The sequence below is a fragment of the Symsagittifera roscoffensis genome, chromosome 2 (assembly GCF_963678635.1).
Source record: "Symsagittifera roscoffensis chromosome 2, txSymRosc1.1, whole genome shotgun sequence".
NCBI lineage: Eukaryota > Metazoa > Xenacoelomorpha > Acoela > Convolutidae > Symsagittifera > Symsagittifera roscoffensis.
In genome coordinates, this window is record NC_087063.1 from 43,135,249 (window position 1) to 43,152,050 (window position 16,802).

General features: G+C 38.0%; 1 protein-coding gene across 1 annotated transcript; it reads left to right on the forward strand.

Annotated features, from left to right (window-relative positions):
• Positions 1 to 5,088: 5,088 nt before the first annotated feature.
• LOC134839846 (uncharacterized) lies at positions 5,089 to 16,513 on the forward strand. Its single transcript, XM_063855470.1, has 6 exons — positions 5,089 to 5,115; positions 5,927 to 6,140; positions 13,969 to 14,083; positions 14,625 to 14,784; positions 15,104 to 15,361; positions 16,174 to 16,513. Exons 1-6 carry the CDS (start codon positions 5,089 to 5,091, stop codon positions 16,435 to 16,437), a joined length of 1,038 nt encoding a protein of 345 aa, XP_063711540.1. The 3' UTR covers positions 16,438 to 16,513.
• Positions 16,514 to 16,802: the final 289 nt, after the last annotated feature.

Consider the following 16,802-nt stretch of genomic DNA (forward strand, 5'->3'; position numbering starts at 1 on the left):
TATCACTGAGAATTTTAAATTCTGTTTCTGGCAATCGCCCAAAGTGCGCCTCAAATGGCGACATTTTAATTGTCTTCTGTTTACTCCAACGAAGGTCACGAAGTATCGTACTCAAGCATAATTTTATCGATGTTACGTTTTCATCGATTAGCATTACTCCCAACCTTCTCTTGATGGTTTGTATAGTGCGTTCTACTAAACCGCATCCGCGATGGTCGCCAACTGGACAAAATTTTTGTTCGATGTTATTGTCGGAGCAAAATTTTTTCATTGCTTTGCCCTTGAACCCGGAAAATTGATCCGTTCTAATTGATTCAGGTATTCCATGTATATCAATATATGAGCGAAGAAATTTTATTGACGACTTGCCCCCTGTTGATTTAGTGATTTTTACTGAAGGAAATTTAGAATACCTATCTATTGCTACCAACAGATAAATTTTTTTTCCTTTGAAATCTTCAAGCGGGCCAGCATAGTCTAACTGAATTTCTTGACCTGGCTGCGTGAGCAGTGGCAGAGGCTTCGTAGCATTTTTTGGTATGATGTATTTTGCATTCTTACCATAGCGGGTGCAACTTCTGCATTCCTCTGCAAGGTTGACGATATCCTTGTGCATGTGCGGCCACCACAGGTATTTTGACACATCTAGCATCGCTTCCTGGCCTGGGTGACCGCGGTGAATCCTCTTTAGGACTGCCAAGCGCAATTGTTCCGGGACAGCTAATCTGTTGTCAACCAGGATGCAGTCGTCAACAACTGAGAGTTGGTGCCAGAGAGGGTTGGTATATGGGCCCATCAGCTCGAAGCTGTATCGATCGTTCCTCTCAATGACCCGCCGCAGTTTGTCCATCCAGGCGTCTTCTGATATCAGCTCCGCTAATAGGCTTCTATCAAATAGTTTGTTGAGATTGTCCAGACTGATATCTGTACGCACGTTATTTTGATCTGGTTTGCCTTTCCTGGAATCGTGACATGTCTTTTCCTTTTTAATCATGCTGACTTCTGGGCTTTCCGAAGGGCTCTCGGCTGTTAGGTCCACTTCAATAATTTGGGGGAATTCACTTCGGGTATTTAATTGTGATGACTGGTCACCTCTATTACAATCGACCAAGGCTGTCCGTGCCTCTAATTCTACTAGACTTTTTGGATTATCTGGTCTTTCTGCCCCTAGGAGGTCCCAAAATGACATCAGAGTTGTTCCACTACTTCCTGTCACATTTCCAGATTGTATTTCTTTAAGTCCTCTAGGCTTTATCGTCTTTCTCACTGGTCTCCACTCAACTTGTGGTATATCTGAATCAGAATCGTCTGACTCTTGTCGACTGCATGCAGCACCTCTCTTTACCATGCGTGTTCGAGAGAAGGTGGTTTCTGTTACTTGTTCGGTTAGTTGATCGTCCTCCCTCTGATTTCCGTTCTGTTTATTTTTCGTTTTCTTGGATTTTCCTGTTTCGCTTCTTTCCATTTCTTTCGATGACGCCGTTTCCTTGGATTCTAATTGTTTGGAGTTTAATTTATCTTTGAATTTTGAAATATCGACCAACTGTTTCTCACGAGCTATTCTGTCCAATGTGTTTTTGTGCTTCTCAACTGTTTGAAAACTTGAGTTTTGACCGTTTTCGTTCCGGTCGAGCTTTGTCCGGTTTTGAACAAACTGGTTGTCATAGCAACCGCGTGATGAGCTGTCTTTACAGTAGTTAATTTCTCTTGGTGTTCTAGAATGTTCTGGAATGTTTATAGTGCTACTTTGGTTTGTTTCACTAGACCGACTGTTTAAACAGTCGAGTGCTTTATGGAAACTTTCTATAGACGTTACTACGAATCTCTCATCCAGTTCCGATTCTGGCCACGGTTCTCCATTAGGTTCTCTTGACAAGTAGTCAACGATACCCATATCCCTTCCGGGAATATGAGTAATTTTAAATTGGAAGGGCAGTAATCGGTCAACCCACCTGGTCAAACGAGATTGATACGTTTTGTTTGATCTATGTTCCCCAAAGCTGATGTCAATGCCTTGTGGTCAGTTGCTATGACAAATTCTTTCCCTAGTAGATAATGTTTGAAGCGATCTACCGCCCAAATTACTGCTAATAGCTCAAGTTCATTGGTAGAATATTTTTTTTCTTGAGCATTTAAATACCGGGAAGCGAATGCGATCGGTATCCAATCGTTCTGATGAGACCATTGTTCTAAAGTAGCCCCTAGCCCACTATGACTTGCATCGCATTTTACTCTAGATTGCTTTGCTGGATCGTAATAGTTTAACAAGGCTATTTTAGCAACTGCCTTTTTTATGTCCTCAAAGACTACTGAGTGTTGATCGTTCCACTCAAATTTTTTAACTGTTAACCGGACATTTTTCATTTTCTTTTTTTCATTTTCTTCTTTCAGTAGTGGTCTAAGTTTTTCAGTTAAACTAGCCGCGTTTGGGATAAATTTCGCTAAGTGGTTGATGCTACCCATGAACGATCTGAGTTGCTTTAATGATTTGGGGGGTTGAAGGTTTGCAATTGCCTCAGTTTTAGTAACTTTTGGAATTATGCCATGTATCGACAAGTTATGACCTAACCAGTTCACCGCAGGGTGCAAGAATTCGCATTTCGAAATTTTTAATGCGAGATTTTCGTCGTCCAACTTTTGCAACACATTGTGTACTAATTTCTCATGCTCTTTAGCTTCCCCCTTTGAAACAATTAGAATATCATCCAAGAAACAAAAGGTATTTTTTGCGTGGTTTAGTGTTCTGTCCATCGCTTTTTGGAATTCGGCTGGCATATCTGCCAGCCCGTAAAAACCTGTCAGAAATCTGTATGTACCCGTTGCATTACCCCCTATTATATTGAAGTTGCATTGTTTTGCTGTTTCCGCAGTTAGTTTTATCTGACTATAGGCATATTTCAGGTCTAACACGGTGAAAAAGAGAGAGCCTTCTGATGCTGATGTGATGATCTGGCTAACCCCATCAATCAGTTCATCCACATTAGGCATCTGGTATTTATTTTTGTACAACTGTCTATTAATGGGTTTGGCGTCCAAGGCTAATTTAATAGAATTGTCTTTTTTTACTGTGATAACAATTGGGGCAATAAAACAATCGCTTGTGCATTTGTCTAGTTTTTCAATGTGTCCCTCTGTGAGCAGCTTGTCTAGTTCTGTTTGAACTTTATCCTGAATGTGTATAGGAATTCTCCTACCTTTCTCTTGAATCGGGCACAGAGGATATTTAAATTTTGTACTCACCATGTGATTTTTTGATTCCCCTTGTCTATCGAATAGATCTTTGAACTTCTTATAAAAGGAAATCTTCCAACTATCTGACTGTTCGCACAGTAGCACATCAAACCTGGATCTTCGTGTTGGAGCCGATTTTTGCGTGGTTTGAATTCCTAGTTTACTTTGAAGATCTAAACCTAATATGCATCGCATACGTCTCTCTGTGACCAGTAACATCGCTCCCAACACTTCCCAACGTAGATTGGCCTTTAACGCTCCTAATATTAGAATAGGTCGTTTATTATAATCCACAAACTGCGCGGACAGGTTCAGCTTTTCTGCCGGAATAAATTTTGAATTTGAAGGTCCTTCCAGAATTTGTTTCGTTGTTGCCCAATTCAGGAGTGATACTGGACTGCCAGTATCTATAGTCATATTCAAAATATGACTATCAATCTTAACCAAAGCTTTAAGTGCTTTAATTTGATGCGATTTGGGATTTCTGCGAATTTCAATCTTTTCAATGTTACCCGACCTTTCCGGCAATGCTTCTTTCTGACTTCTTTCGTTATTGTACGCATTTTCCGAAATCCTTTTTGTGATGTAATTTTCTATGTCCATGATGGAAGTGCAATCTTCCTCTACTGACATGATTTCAAACTCATCACATGAATCGAATGTCTGTATTAGGTTGCACTCTTCCCCCGAACTCGAATCTTCATTTGCGATTTCGTTAATTTGTTGAGACCTACACATTTTAGCGAAGTGATTAGGTTTGTTACAATTTTTACATGTTTTGCCCATTGCCGGACAATTTTTCAAATGATTCTCTACAAATGCTCTACCGCATCTCGTACATTGTTTTTGATCTCCTTTACCTTTTGGAGGTTTGTTTTCGTACTGTTTTCTTCTGTTTTGATTTTGACGTCTAGGGTTATACCCTTTGTTTCCGATTGCCATAATTGGTTCTTGTTTAATCTTCATTTGTGGAGTTGTAAACAGTCCTGAGCTGTTTGTGCTTGAAGATTTTTGGAATGCTTGTGTGGTTTGTTTGCTATATTCAAACTTTAGTGCACGTTTTAACACTTCTTCTGGAGAGAATGTTTCGAAAGTCAATGTGTCTTGGAGGACAGCATTTTTCATTCTTGAGATGAATAAATCTCGTACCAATTCTTCTTCCAACGCTCCCAATTCAGCCTTTGCTGCTTGTGCAGTCAGTGCGGCATGAAAAGATTCCAACGTTTCATTTGATTCGTGGGATCGTGTGAACAGTTTGTATCTCTCATAGGTAATACATTTCGTTTTCTCAAATGAGAGTTTTGCTAATCGAATTATATCGCGAAACCCTAGTTTGGATATTTCTGTGTGAGGGTTCTTTTGGATAAATTTTTTCTTCCCTTCTGCTCCTAAGGCGAGGAATAATCTCGATGTTTGCCGTTTGCCCACTTCGTGATAGAATACATTGTGTCCCACTCTAGGTCCTCTTAGTGTCCGTTCTTCATTTTCTTGAACCACTCTATCTCGAGCCAAACTGTTCCGAGCTTCTCTTTCTGTCGCCGCAATCTCATCCTCGTTTTGTGCTGGTGTTTCAGGAGTTGGTAAAGGTTCTTCTAATACCGGTTTGGGTTCTTGTAACATTGTTTCTGGATCCACATTCTCTTTAACTGTAACAGCTAATAGGAACTGGTCAAGCCACATTTCAAAACTCCAAGGTGGGTCTGAATTTGCGGATGCCCAAAATACTGGGATTCCTAGATCAGTCCTATTATCCTGAGCAGTAAAACCGGATCCTGCTGACTGCGCCATGTGGTAACTAACAATACCTCTGAGGTTGTATAGTGAAAACTGAAGTGGTTTCGAAGAGTTTAATTAACCATGTTGAAACCGTTTGTTTTTCTGTTTGTTAGTTTCTTACTAACTGTGTTCTTAGCCACAGGCCTGAGAGATTGACTCTCTAAGATTTGTAAAAGGTCACGTATTCTTTGACCTTGGTTTTTTATAATAGGATTATATAATTTACAGATAACAATATGTATAGCACTATCAAGGCCAATATGTGATGACTATCTGGTTACTGCAATAGCAGTAGCAGATGTGAGTAGCACTATCAAGGCCAATATATGAGGACTGCATAGTTACTGCAATAGCAGTAGCAGTTGCGGTACCACAGCTACATATAGTGCCGTAGCTAAATAATTAACATAACATTTTCAAAAGATCACCAACCTAATAGTAGCTCGCCATTAAATGATTATAAGATGCGGTTTCAAGTGTTTACACCGCCCTTTTCTCTCATGTTTAGATATCATGCACACAAACAAAACCGGTTGCATAAAAATTTTATTTTGCTCAAAAGTGTTGGACCGCAGCCATTTCTTCAAGTTTTTGATTTTTAATTTTCATTTCTATTCGGAGATTTTTTCGCCTGATGAAGAGTCCTGAATTTCACATATCTGCTGATCCCAGGTCGCTCTATCATGGAACTGAAAGTTGTTAACTTCTCTTTTCTAATGGGGCGATTGCCTCATCGTCTTTTTACTCGGCTCATTTCACCCACTTTTCCTTCTAACTAGTCTATTTACCAGAAATTTCTTCACGACTATTTTGATCGACACTGGCACCCTTTCTTGCCACTCGAAATAATACCGATAAAGTTTGATTTTGGTAAACTATGAAATTTTTTATCAGCTTTTTGAAAGGTTGTCAATTTCAGACACTGGTCAACTTCATCATCTGTTGCGCGTATGCTCTCAAGTACCTCAAAGACTCCTCCATGTTCAGCCAGAGTGATGTGCTCATTTCCAGCATGGGCGTGTTGGACTTTGTCAGTGCCATGATGCTTATGGTGGGCACATCTCTCTTTGCCAATCAACCCACCAACGTGCACAATTCATTAGTGGAAGTGAGCTGCACTTTCATCTACGCAGGTGAGGCGGTTTTTGAAAGTTTGAAAAGGCTTTGAAAAGAAATGAAATGATTGCGACTAATGACTACAGTTTGGCTAATGATGACATACGTTTTTCAAATCGAATTTGATGATATCAGTGAAAATTGGACATTAGCTTACAGCTCGCATTATTATTGTTTTTCTGGCACTTTTTATCGAATTTAGTAAAGCTGAACTTTAATCTAAAACTATACAAGAAGTCTTCATTTTTGTAGCAGTGTCCAAATTAGACCCGCGACTGAAGTTGAACTTACGCGTCTAAAATTTGGCTGGATAATATTAACGGTAATGAAAGAAAACGGCTCAGAAATAAGTTAAGATACACGCAAGACTAATGAGAGTGCGTAACCGGCGCAATCATCATGAAGCTGATTGGCTGTCAGCGATCCAGAAGGCAAAGGCGAAGGCGGAAGAAGGCGAAGGCGGAGGCGGAGGCGAAGGCGAAGGCGGAAGAAAGTAAAGTTTGGGAGTAAAAAGTACTTTGTCATTTTTTTCTATCTTATGAACGCTTAAAACAACACTTTTGCACGTTTGCCATCAGAATTGACTGACAGATTGTTGTGATTCTTACCATTTGTTTTATTTCACTAATTACTTTAAAGTATCTTAACTGGTTAATCTTGAGTTGACCTTGCTATCTTCATTCTCTCCGACGAACAACCTCAACTCTCAGACACAGCGGAATGCCCAATTAGTATAAAACCAGCACCTCAAACTACCTCACACCCACCTGACGAACCTTCTACGGCTACGACAACGGAGACCCCAAACATTCCTTCGGATTTGACAAAACCATTGGTAGGAGAAAAACCGGTCGATTTCCCAGTTTTCGAGATAGAGGACTCCTCCGATGAAATTGGAACCAGCGAGGAAAGACATCCTAAGGAAACTACTACCACCGGTAACGAACTTATTTTACGACGTTCAAGTCGAAATGTTGGTCCCCCGCAATTCTATGGTAAGCGATATTACATAGATATTATAGATGAGTTAGAAAACCAACCAGGCTCCGCTATTAACCCTATATCTCTGGACGAGGATGACAACTCGAGCTCCCCCACACAAACATTCAGAGAGAATCCCTTGGATAATCAGACCCACATCTGCAACACACTACCGGAAGACAGTACACCGGATCTAGCATACACCCAATCTCCCGATCAATTCTCCATCGCCTCTACCGACGATTCTCTGAGAGATGCCGTGAACTGCTTTGAAAATTACATCGACTTAGATAGTAAAATTTTCAACGCCGAGCTAGAAAAACTCATGGAAGGGGACAGCTAAACTCAATCAAACTTTAAAACTCGCATTTAGCCATTTAATTTGTACTTCTATTTCGTCTAAGTGCAATTAGAGCTTACCTAGCTGTAACTACGGATTACAATCCGCCGGATTTAGGAATTTTATTATCCTTTCTAATCCAGTAATTCCTTCGGAGCACTAAAATTACATTTTGTTACACCGTGCAGTATTTAAATTTTCATTTTGTCGGACTTCTCGAGAGGGAGAAAAAGGGTTAGATAACATGTTAGGTATCATGGCGCTTAGTACTTTAATTTTTTTTCCCACTAAGGGGAATGTTGTGATTCTTACCATTTGTTTTATTTCACTAATTACTTTAAAGTATCTTAACTGGTTAATCTTGATTTGACCTTGCTATCTTCATTCTCTCCGACGGAGAGAATGACAGTTCACTTTTTTAAAGTTTTAACTTAGAGATTAATTCGCTTTTTAAACATATCTTATTTGTAACTAAGTAGAATTAACCGTAACAAAGGAACATTTTATCATGGCGCAGTCAAACAGCAACGAATCAAACGTGAGAGGTATACCTTCATTTTGGCAAAACCACACAGTGGACCCACCAATTCCTTGGGAAGAGTGGAGCGATCTTTTCCAGCTAGCAATAATCGCGAAAGAGAATATCGACATCGAAAACCTTTTGAATCCAACGGAACGATATCACCCACCTCCCCCAACATTGGAAAATTGACCAGAAAACGATTCGGACGCTCAAAAAACATCACGCATCGAGAGGAATATTCAAGAACAAAAGAGATTCGATGATGAAGAAATGGCCTCAATAAAGTCAGAAACCAAGAAATTCAACGGCATGAGACTGGAAGAGGCGGACAAAAAACTAAGATCCATACTTTATCTAGCCCTCGGAAACGAAGGAAAGAAAATATTTGGCCAAAAGTTCACGAGAGTCAAAGTTCTACAAATTTCTTTCAAAGAATTTTGGGAAAAATTGTCCACAGCTTTTGTGAGAAAAACAAACATAACCTTCGAAAGACACAAACTCCTAAACAGAAAACAGAGGGACAGAGAATCATTAGAACAATTCTGGGGGGCACTGGCAGAAATGGCAAAACGATGTAACATTCCCACAGGAGAAGATGAATGGATTAGAGATATTTTTATTAATAACATGAAGAATTCAGATATCCAACGGAAACTCCTCACGGAAACCTTACCACCACTAGAAGCCTTAAACGTAGCCCTGATTGACGAAAAAGGAATTACAAACCACATCAAGATGACGAATACTTTTAAATCCAGCGGATATTCTTCCAACAAATCTTTTAATCATTTTAATGTAAAAAGAGAACCCACCCTAAACATCGAAAGAAATAACACATGTATGAAATGCGGCGGAAATTTTACAAAAGGACATCTAGCGGTTTGCCCTGCTAAAGATACAACATGTACGACTTGTAAATATCGAGGACATTTTACTAGACTCTGTAAATCACGCTGTAAAAATGTAAATATTGTGGATAGTCAAATTGTAAATAATACAGATCATCATTATCCTTCGGAACAACCAGATGTACATATTGACCACGCCAATAGAGAATGCTGTGGAGTAATCAACGCATGGTCAGAGTCTGGACATAGCGATAACGATGACTACTCTGTATTAAACGTAACAACTATCTACGACGATCAAGGAAAGGAACTGAAGAAACTACTAAATATCGGCTTAGGAAATGAAAACCAAGTAAAACCTTCAAACAACTATTCCTTCGGACTGGAAAAATAAAAAATCTAACAAAAATAACACACTTTCATGAACCATTAAAGCCAATTCAATTAAAAGGCAGGAGGGTCCCTTTACACTTACTGGATTCAGTAAAAACAGAATTATACAGGCTTAAATCCGAAGGACACATCAAAAATTTAGAAAACTGTGACGAGGACAGATTTATTAGTCCGATAGTTATTACTTGTAAAAAAGACAAATCGATAAAGCTAGCCCTAGATTCAAAATTTATCAACAAACAAATCTACCAGAACAAATATCAGATGCCTAATATACACGAATTAGTTGATAACGTAGCGGCTCAAATTTCAAACAATTCCGTCAGAGAAGTATGGTTTACAAACCTAGACCTAAAGAACGCATATAGTCAACTTGCGCTGGACAATTTTACTAGCAGCCAATGCAATTTTAGTCTAGTCGGCGGAGATATAACAGGCACTTATCAATTTTTAACGGGTTTTTACGGACTCGGAGATATGCCAAACGAGTTTCAGAGAGTCATGGACTCAATTTTGGGAAACATTCATTTTACAAATTGTTACCTCGACGACATATTAGTCGCTTCCAAAGGAAGTTTTAACGATCACAAGAAAATCGTTTATAAAATTTTATCAACGTTAGACACTTACAATTTCGCAGTTAAATGGTCGAAGTGCAAATTCTTCCAAAAGGAAATCGAATGGCTCGGTTTTAAAATATTGAAATCCGGAATCGCCCCACTATTCGATAAAACCAAAGCAATTAAAGATATTCCAATCCCAAAGAATCTAAAAGAACTAAGATCATTCTTCGGGTCAACTAATCAGTACATTAAATTTGTACCAAATTTAGCATCCCTCGGAAGCTCGCTTAGACCTCTTTTAAACAAGAAGTCAATTTTCCTTTGGAATGAAGATCACTCAAAAGCTTTTGTCAAGATTAAATCTGAAATAGTAAACCTTACCGAAAACACTCATTTTGACGTAAAAAAGCCCACGAGAGTAAAAACAGATGCTTCACATAATGGGTTGGGTGCATCCCTTGAACAACTTCTTGAGAAGGTTTGGAAAACAGTGTCATTTGCTTCAAGATTTTTAAATCCGCATGAATCCAAATATTCAACAAACGAATTAGAGTTATTAGGAGTCGTATGGGCGGTCGAACATTACAAAAATTATCTCTACGGCTCTGAATTTGAAATTATCACCGACCACAAAGCTCTCCTTTCCGCTTTGTCACCAAATCACGGAAACAAAACATACCATAGCCGATTGACAAGATGGGTAGATCGTCTCCTACCATTCAATTTTACTATCAAACATTTAGCGGGAAAAGATATGGGTTTTACAGACTTAATTTCAAGAACTCTTTCGGGTAAAGCAATTCCCTCATCACATTACGACGAAGAATTTGTAGTTGCTACTACCAAAACAATATATAATGCACTCAATCCTTTGGATAATGAAAATCCATTACGTAATTCAATTAACTCGATTTCGCAAAATTCCCATTACACAAAAGTACGAAATCACGTAATAATTACAGCATTGAATTTCGTCAACTCTTCCATTTCAATCTGCAATCAAAAACACTATAGAACAGAACTTTGTAACTCTAAATGTATTCCTTCGGATTTCTCAAACACTGATTTTACTAAAATTTTTCTATCAAATTCAGCCTTTATCTATTTTTTAATTCTTAACAGTAGCTTAATTAGTAATCCTTCGGATCTCAACTTATAAATAGTGTAAATATGTCAAATAATCAAATTGTAGTAAATCTTTCCACTTCCGGGATACAGGTCTCTATCGATTTTCAAATTTCGTCAGAACACAAGAAGTTAGTAACTAAATTCCGAGAAAACCTCAAGTTACCTGAAAGACCTTTGGATTTAAATACATTATTCAATGCAAAATTGGTCGCTTTATTAACGAAAGATGATGAATTGTTAAACCCAATTGTGAAAGCTCTACAGAAAAAAGTAGATAACATCAACTCAAATTCCCGTTACTTACACCAATTTTCGAAAGACTTTCATGAATCCGACGGACTATTATATATGGATGCAAAATTGGTTATTCCGTTTACACTTAGAAACGCCGTTTTAAAAACCTTACACGAATCTCACCCTGGCCAATTCGGCATGAAATACTTGGCACAATACATTTGGTGGCCACACATATATCGACAAATTTACTTCCACGGGATTAATTGCACACAATGCACTCAAACCGGTAAGATATAAAAAGCATCATACCAACTACACAAATTAGACAACTTCCGACCTTATTCGAACCTAATGAGGAAATAAATCTTGACTTTGCCGGCCCACTAGATAACAACTGGGGAAACAATAAATACATCTTATTGTGTATAGATCGTTTTTCTAAATTCCCTTCAGCAAAAATTACATCTTCAACGTCATCAAACACAGTAATCGAATTTCTTCAAGATTATTTTTATCTCCATGGGATTCCAAAATCTATTCGGGTCGACCACGCATCCTGCTTTACTAGTCAGAATTTTAAATTATTTTGCACTTCTCTTAATATCAAACTAATATTTAGTACAGTTGGAGAAAATCGTTCTAACGGTCTTGTAGAAAAACTTGTTCATACTGTAAAAATAAAATTATTAGCAATGTCATTGGATCAACAAAAACCTACATTACAAACCGCCATTTCGAAAATTATTTGGAATCTACGATCATCCTTCTAATCTAAAATTAATTGATCACCGTTCGAAATACACTTTAATAGAAAAACGAACACGATCTGGAAACAATTGGCATCTAATAATTTATCCGGTGGATTTTTAGACAAAGGGAAGTCGATCGTAAGCAGAGAAAGGGCCCGCGACTGGAACGCTGACGATCGGATAGAGGACGGATACAAAGACTCCCTCATACCGAAAAAGAACCAGTCACCATTGGAGAAAGGCTACGATTCAGACCTTCCTACTACTTCAAAGCCTCCATCATCCCGAGTGCCCTTAAACAGTCCGTTTAAGGTAAATTACTACGGAAAACTAACGGAAGTATAAACGGAAACCCCTTCTATAAACAACTAGGCCAGATAATAATAAACTCAACAAAATCCACGGTTGAATTATCCGACGGAAAAATTATTACAAAGTCGGACATCGCCATTTCAAAGTCTAAATCCTCTACAATTCGTTCATTCAAAGGAAATATCTCCTTTCCTTTTTTCTCTAACGGTGATTTACAATTAGGTCCAAGAAAGTCTTACAAACCGAAGACACAACAGACGCGGAAACCAGACACTAAGACAGGAAGACACACAGAGTCGTTCACCCCGGTCACCACCAGATCTAGAGGAACGAACCAGCCTTCAAAATCCAACAAATCGAAGAAGAATCAAAATAAAGCCTCGACGTCGAATACTGGATATTTAGCAGGTGACGAATCCATGTTCATTCCGTCGGATACGTCGGACATTAGCGATTGGGAATGGATTGCGGGAGGTTTTCCATGTAGAGAAATGATAAGAAAACGCTTCATTTCAGATAACGACAATTTTAACAAAGAATCTACCTCATCATTAGACCCTAAAACATATCAAACTAATATAAAACCTGAGATTTTAGACGAACAACCTCAACTCTCAGACACAGCGGAATGCCCAATTAGTATAAAACCAGCACCTCAAACTACCTCACACCCACCTGACGAACCTTCTACGGCTACGACAACGGAGACCCCAAACATTCCTTCGGATTTGACAAAACCATTGGTAGGAGAAAAACCGGTCGATTTTCCAGTTTTCGAGATAGAGGACTCCTCCGATGAAATTGGAACCAGCGAGGAAAGACAACCTAAGGAAACTACTACCACCGGTAATGAACTTATTTTACGACGTTCAAGTCGAAATGTTGGTCCCCCGCAATTCTATGGTAAGCGATATTACATAGATATTATAGATGAGTTAGAAAACCAACCAGGCTCCGCTATTAACCCTATATCTCTGGACGAGGATGACAACTCGAGCTCCCCCACACAAACATTCAGAGAGAATCCCTTGGATAATCAGACCCACATCTGCAACACACTACCGGAAGACAGTACACCGGATCTAGCATACACCCAATCTCCCGATCAATTCTCCATCGCCTCTACCGACGATTCTCTGAGAGATGCCGTGAACTGCTTTGAAAATTACATCGACTTAGATAGTGAAATTTTCAACGCCGAGCTAGAAAAACTCATGGAAGGGGACAGCTAAACTCAATCAAACTTTAAAACTCGCATTTAGCCATTTAATTTGTACTTCTATTTCGTCTAAGTGCAATTAGAGCTTACCTAGCTGTAACTACGGATTACAATCCGCCGGATTTAGGAATTTTATTATCCTTTCTAATCCAGTAATTCCTTCGGAGCACTAAAATTACATTTTGTTACATCGTGCAGTATTTAAATTTTCATTTTGTCGGACTTCTCGAGAGGGAGAAAAAGGGTTAGATAACATGTTAAGTATCATGGCGCTTAGTACTTTAATTTTTTTTCCCACTAAGGGGAATGTTGTGATTCTTACCATTTGTTTTATTTCACTAATTACTTTAAAGTATCTTAACTGGTTAATCTTGATTTGACCTTGCTATCTTCATTCTCTCCGACGGAGAGAATGACCGTTCACTTTTTTAATGTTTTAACTTAGAGATTAATTCACTTTTTAAACATATCTTATTTGTAACTAAGTAGAATTAACCGTAACAAAGGAACATTTTATCACAGATGTCAGCAATCTGTAGATCTTTTTTCTAGGCTACACTCTTGGCAGTCGGACTACATACTTGATGATGTTGCTGATAGCAGTGACTAGATACGTGGCCATATGCAGACCCCAAGACTACTACACGTGGTTCTCAAGGCCCAAATTGTTAGTACTTTTTCTTTTATTTTTTGCATCTAAAATATCTATAACAACAGCAAGGACAGACTTTGGTCTTTTTCGGATGGTTTCGGACATATTTCAACCCCCATTATTTTACGAAAAATATCACAGGTGAATTGTCTTTTTCATATTTTATCTTTGTTCGCAGGGCGTCAAAACTTTTCAGATTTTAAAGAACTGGTTGATTAAAAAAAGTCGCGTTCGGCTTGAATGAAAACATAACCATTTCAAGTATAAATGTGCGGTCAGATTCTTCGAAAGTGAGAACAACAGAGGTATTGAGAGTAAATTGCCGGAATAGCCATGCGTTAGTGCTAACTCTTGCTTTCGGAACAAAAATATAACCATGTCCCTAAAATCTACATGGGGAACACGTGTTTATAGGTCTTAAATTTTTTCGAAAAAAAACATTACAGAATGTTTATTTTACTTTGAAGCGATTCACAGAAATCGCAAGACTCGTTTTTCCTATTTGCTCTTTTTCCAAGGGTTTTCAATATCATGCTCGAACCTCGCTTTGTTGCAGAAACTTCTACTTGGCCCTTCTGCTTGCTGTGTCGTTAGGCCAAATGAGCGTGCAGCAGTTGATCTCATGCCACTTACCAATGAGTTGGTTCAATCTCTTAGGAGGAGACAGTTTGGCAGAGAAGGTTGAGAGGTCACACGCACACTACAACATGTTCAAGGTAAGCTAACTGCAGGTGCGCCACATAGTGCCCAGCTGATTGAGAAGGAAAGTTTATGCAGTCATTTTTTTGGATTTCGTTAGCATTTTCTCCGCCTATAATACTTTTAAAAGTTCCACCTTTAAAAGGAATAATTCAACGGTTGCACATACGACTTTGTATCTTGGAGCGACTTTCCATCATTTATGATATGGTGGGAGGGATTAGTTAACAAGATTCGTTTTCCAAAATGCTCACAAAGTACAACTGCATTCAATAAAACTGCTTTTTTGATTGTCATAATGGTTTGATTTGAAGTAAGATTTCATTTTCGTTTCAGCAACTGTGGCAAATAAACGCGTTTGAGAAATTCGGACTAGTTATTTTGACCCTCTCAATTATCACCACTCTGTACATAAAAATAATCAACCACATAAACTTTGTCACTCCAACCCAGCTTGCTAATTCAGACGACGCAGCCCAAGTGCGATCAATCAGAAGAACATTCATTATCTACCTTGTTTACCTGTACCTCATCATGTTTCCCCAAACTGGAATGGAACTATTCTTCACTTACGAGTTCCTCACACAACATGACGTTAGTTCCAAATTTTCTACTTTTCACTTCCTTTATGCTAAAACTTTTTTTTCGTTTTTTTAAAATAAATTTCAACAAAATTTGAACTTTACGTTTTCATAAAGGAGACTTATCTTTTGAAAACACCCTTGTCATTCCACCTCTAAGAATGATACATCAATATATGGCTTAGCAAAGTTTGAAAATTCTGCAGAAAATATCTTAAGGAAAATATCTTAAGGAAAACTTAATCAAACACTTAATTAGGTTAACATTATAATAAAACAATCGCAGTTTATTTTAAAAGCTAGTCTCAAAGCCCCGTTTTTAATAGAGATGTCATTGAAAAAGCGTTCTCATGGATCCCTCAATTTTTGTCGTTTCTCATTTAGATTAAAAACACGCTTGAAGAAAAGTGGTCTTACCAAATGAACTAAATTATATAAATGGTATGATGCTCTTTTAAATTAACTGGAATTTAAACTAGAGTAATTTGTTTATTCTCCATTTTTGTTCCGACTTTCGATACGAAAGTAACGGAATATTTGTGCTCGGGGTGGGTTTTTTTTCTTCAGACAAATTTCGACTTTTTAACTAGCCATTTTTGACGGAATTTTTTTATATCATTCAAAAGGTATTGTTGTCCTAAGCTTAAATTTGAAAAGATATTTCACCTGTGATCATTTTTCGTAGAGTTATTAGGGTTTAAAGATTGCATTTTATTTAATTTCATTTAATTTTTTTATGCTATTACTGCTGCTCCATAAACCTTAAAAGACAGTCGGAACATTCAGGGATTCGCCCTGATACGAGCAGTCTTGTTTTATTTTTAGATCTGGACAAACCCGGAAACTTTTTACAAAAACCTGCGCTTACTAGTCGGCACTCAATTCGTCTACTCTTCAATCTACGTTCTAAATCCCATCACTGTTTTCTGGCTGAATCCAGACCACGGGGCTACAATCAATCACTTTTTCAACTCATTATTCGAACTAACTGGTCTTTATGTGCTGGACGAAGGCGCAGTTTTCCTATCGATGGCGATGGCGGCAGTCTACAATAATTCCGATAAGAATAAACGAGGAAACATTACATGATGCAGTCAAATTTATTGATCTGGAAGATATTTGAAATGTTGACCCACAAAACTGCAATATTACGAAACATTTTTCACATGATACTCTATATAGCTACATAGTTTTTTATTGTTATATTCAAAGAAATTCAAATTTTTGTTGAAAATAGTCTCAAAATTGCTCAATGGGATATCAAGGATGCTATCGAAGCACTCATACGAATTTTTCTCATCAAAACAGTGCTGAAAAATTTATTCAGCTATAATATAAAAAGTAATCATATTTCCGTATTTGAGTAAATACATCGACGAATTAATCAGTTTTCGAGTTGTTTTATATGCTGATTGAGACTTAAATGAGGACCTAGCTAGCATCCTTAGTTTTCT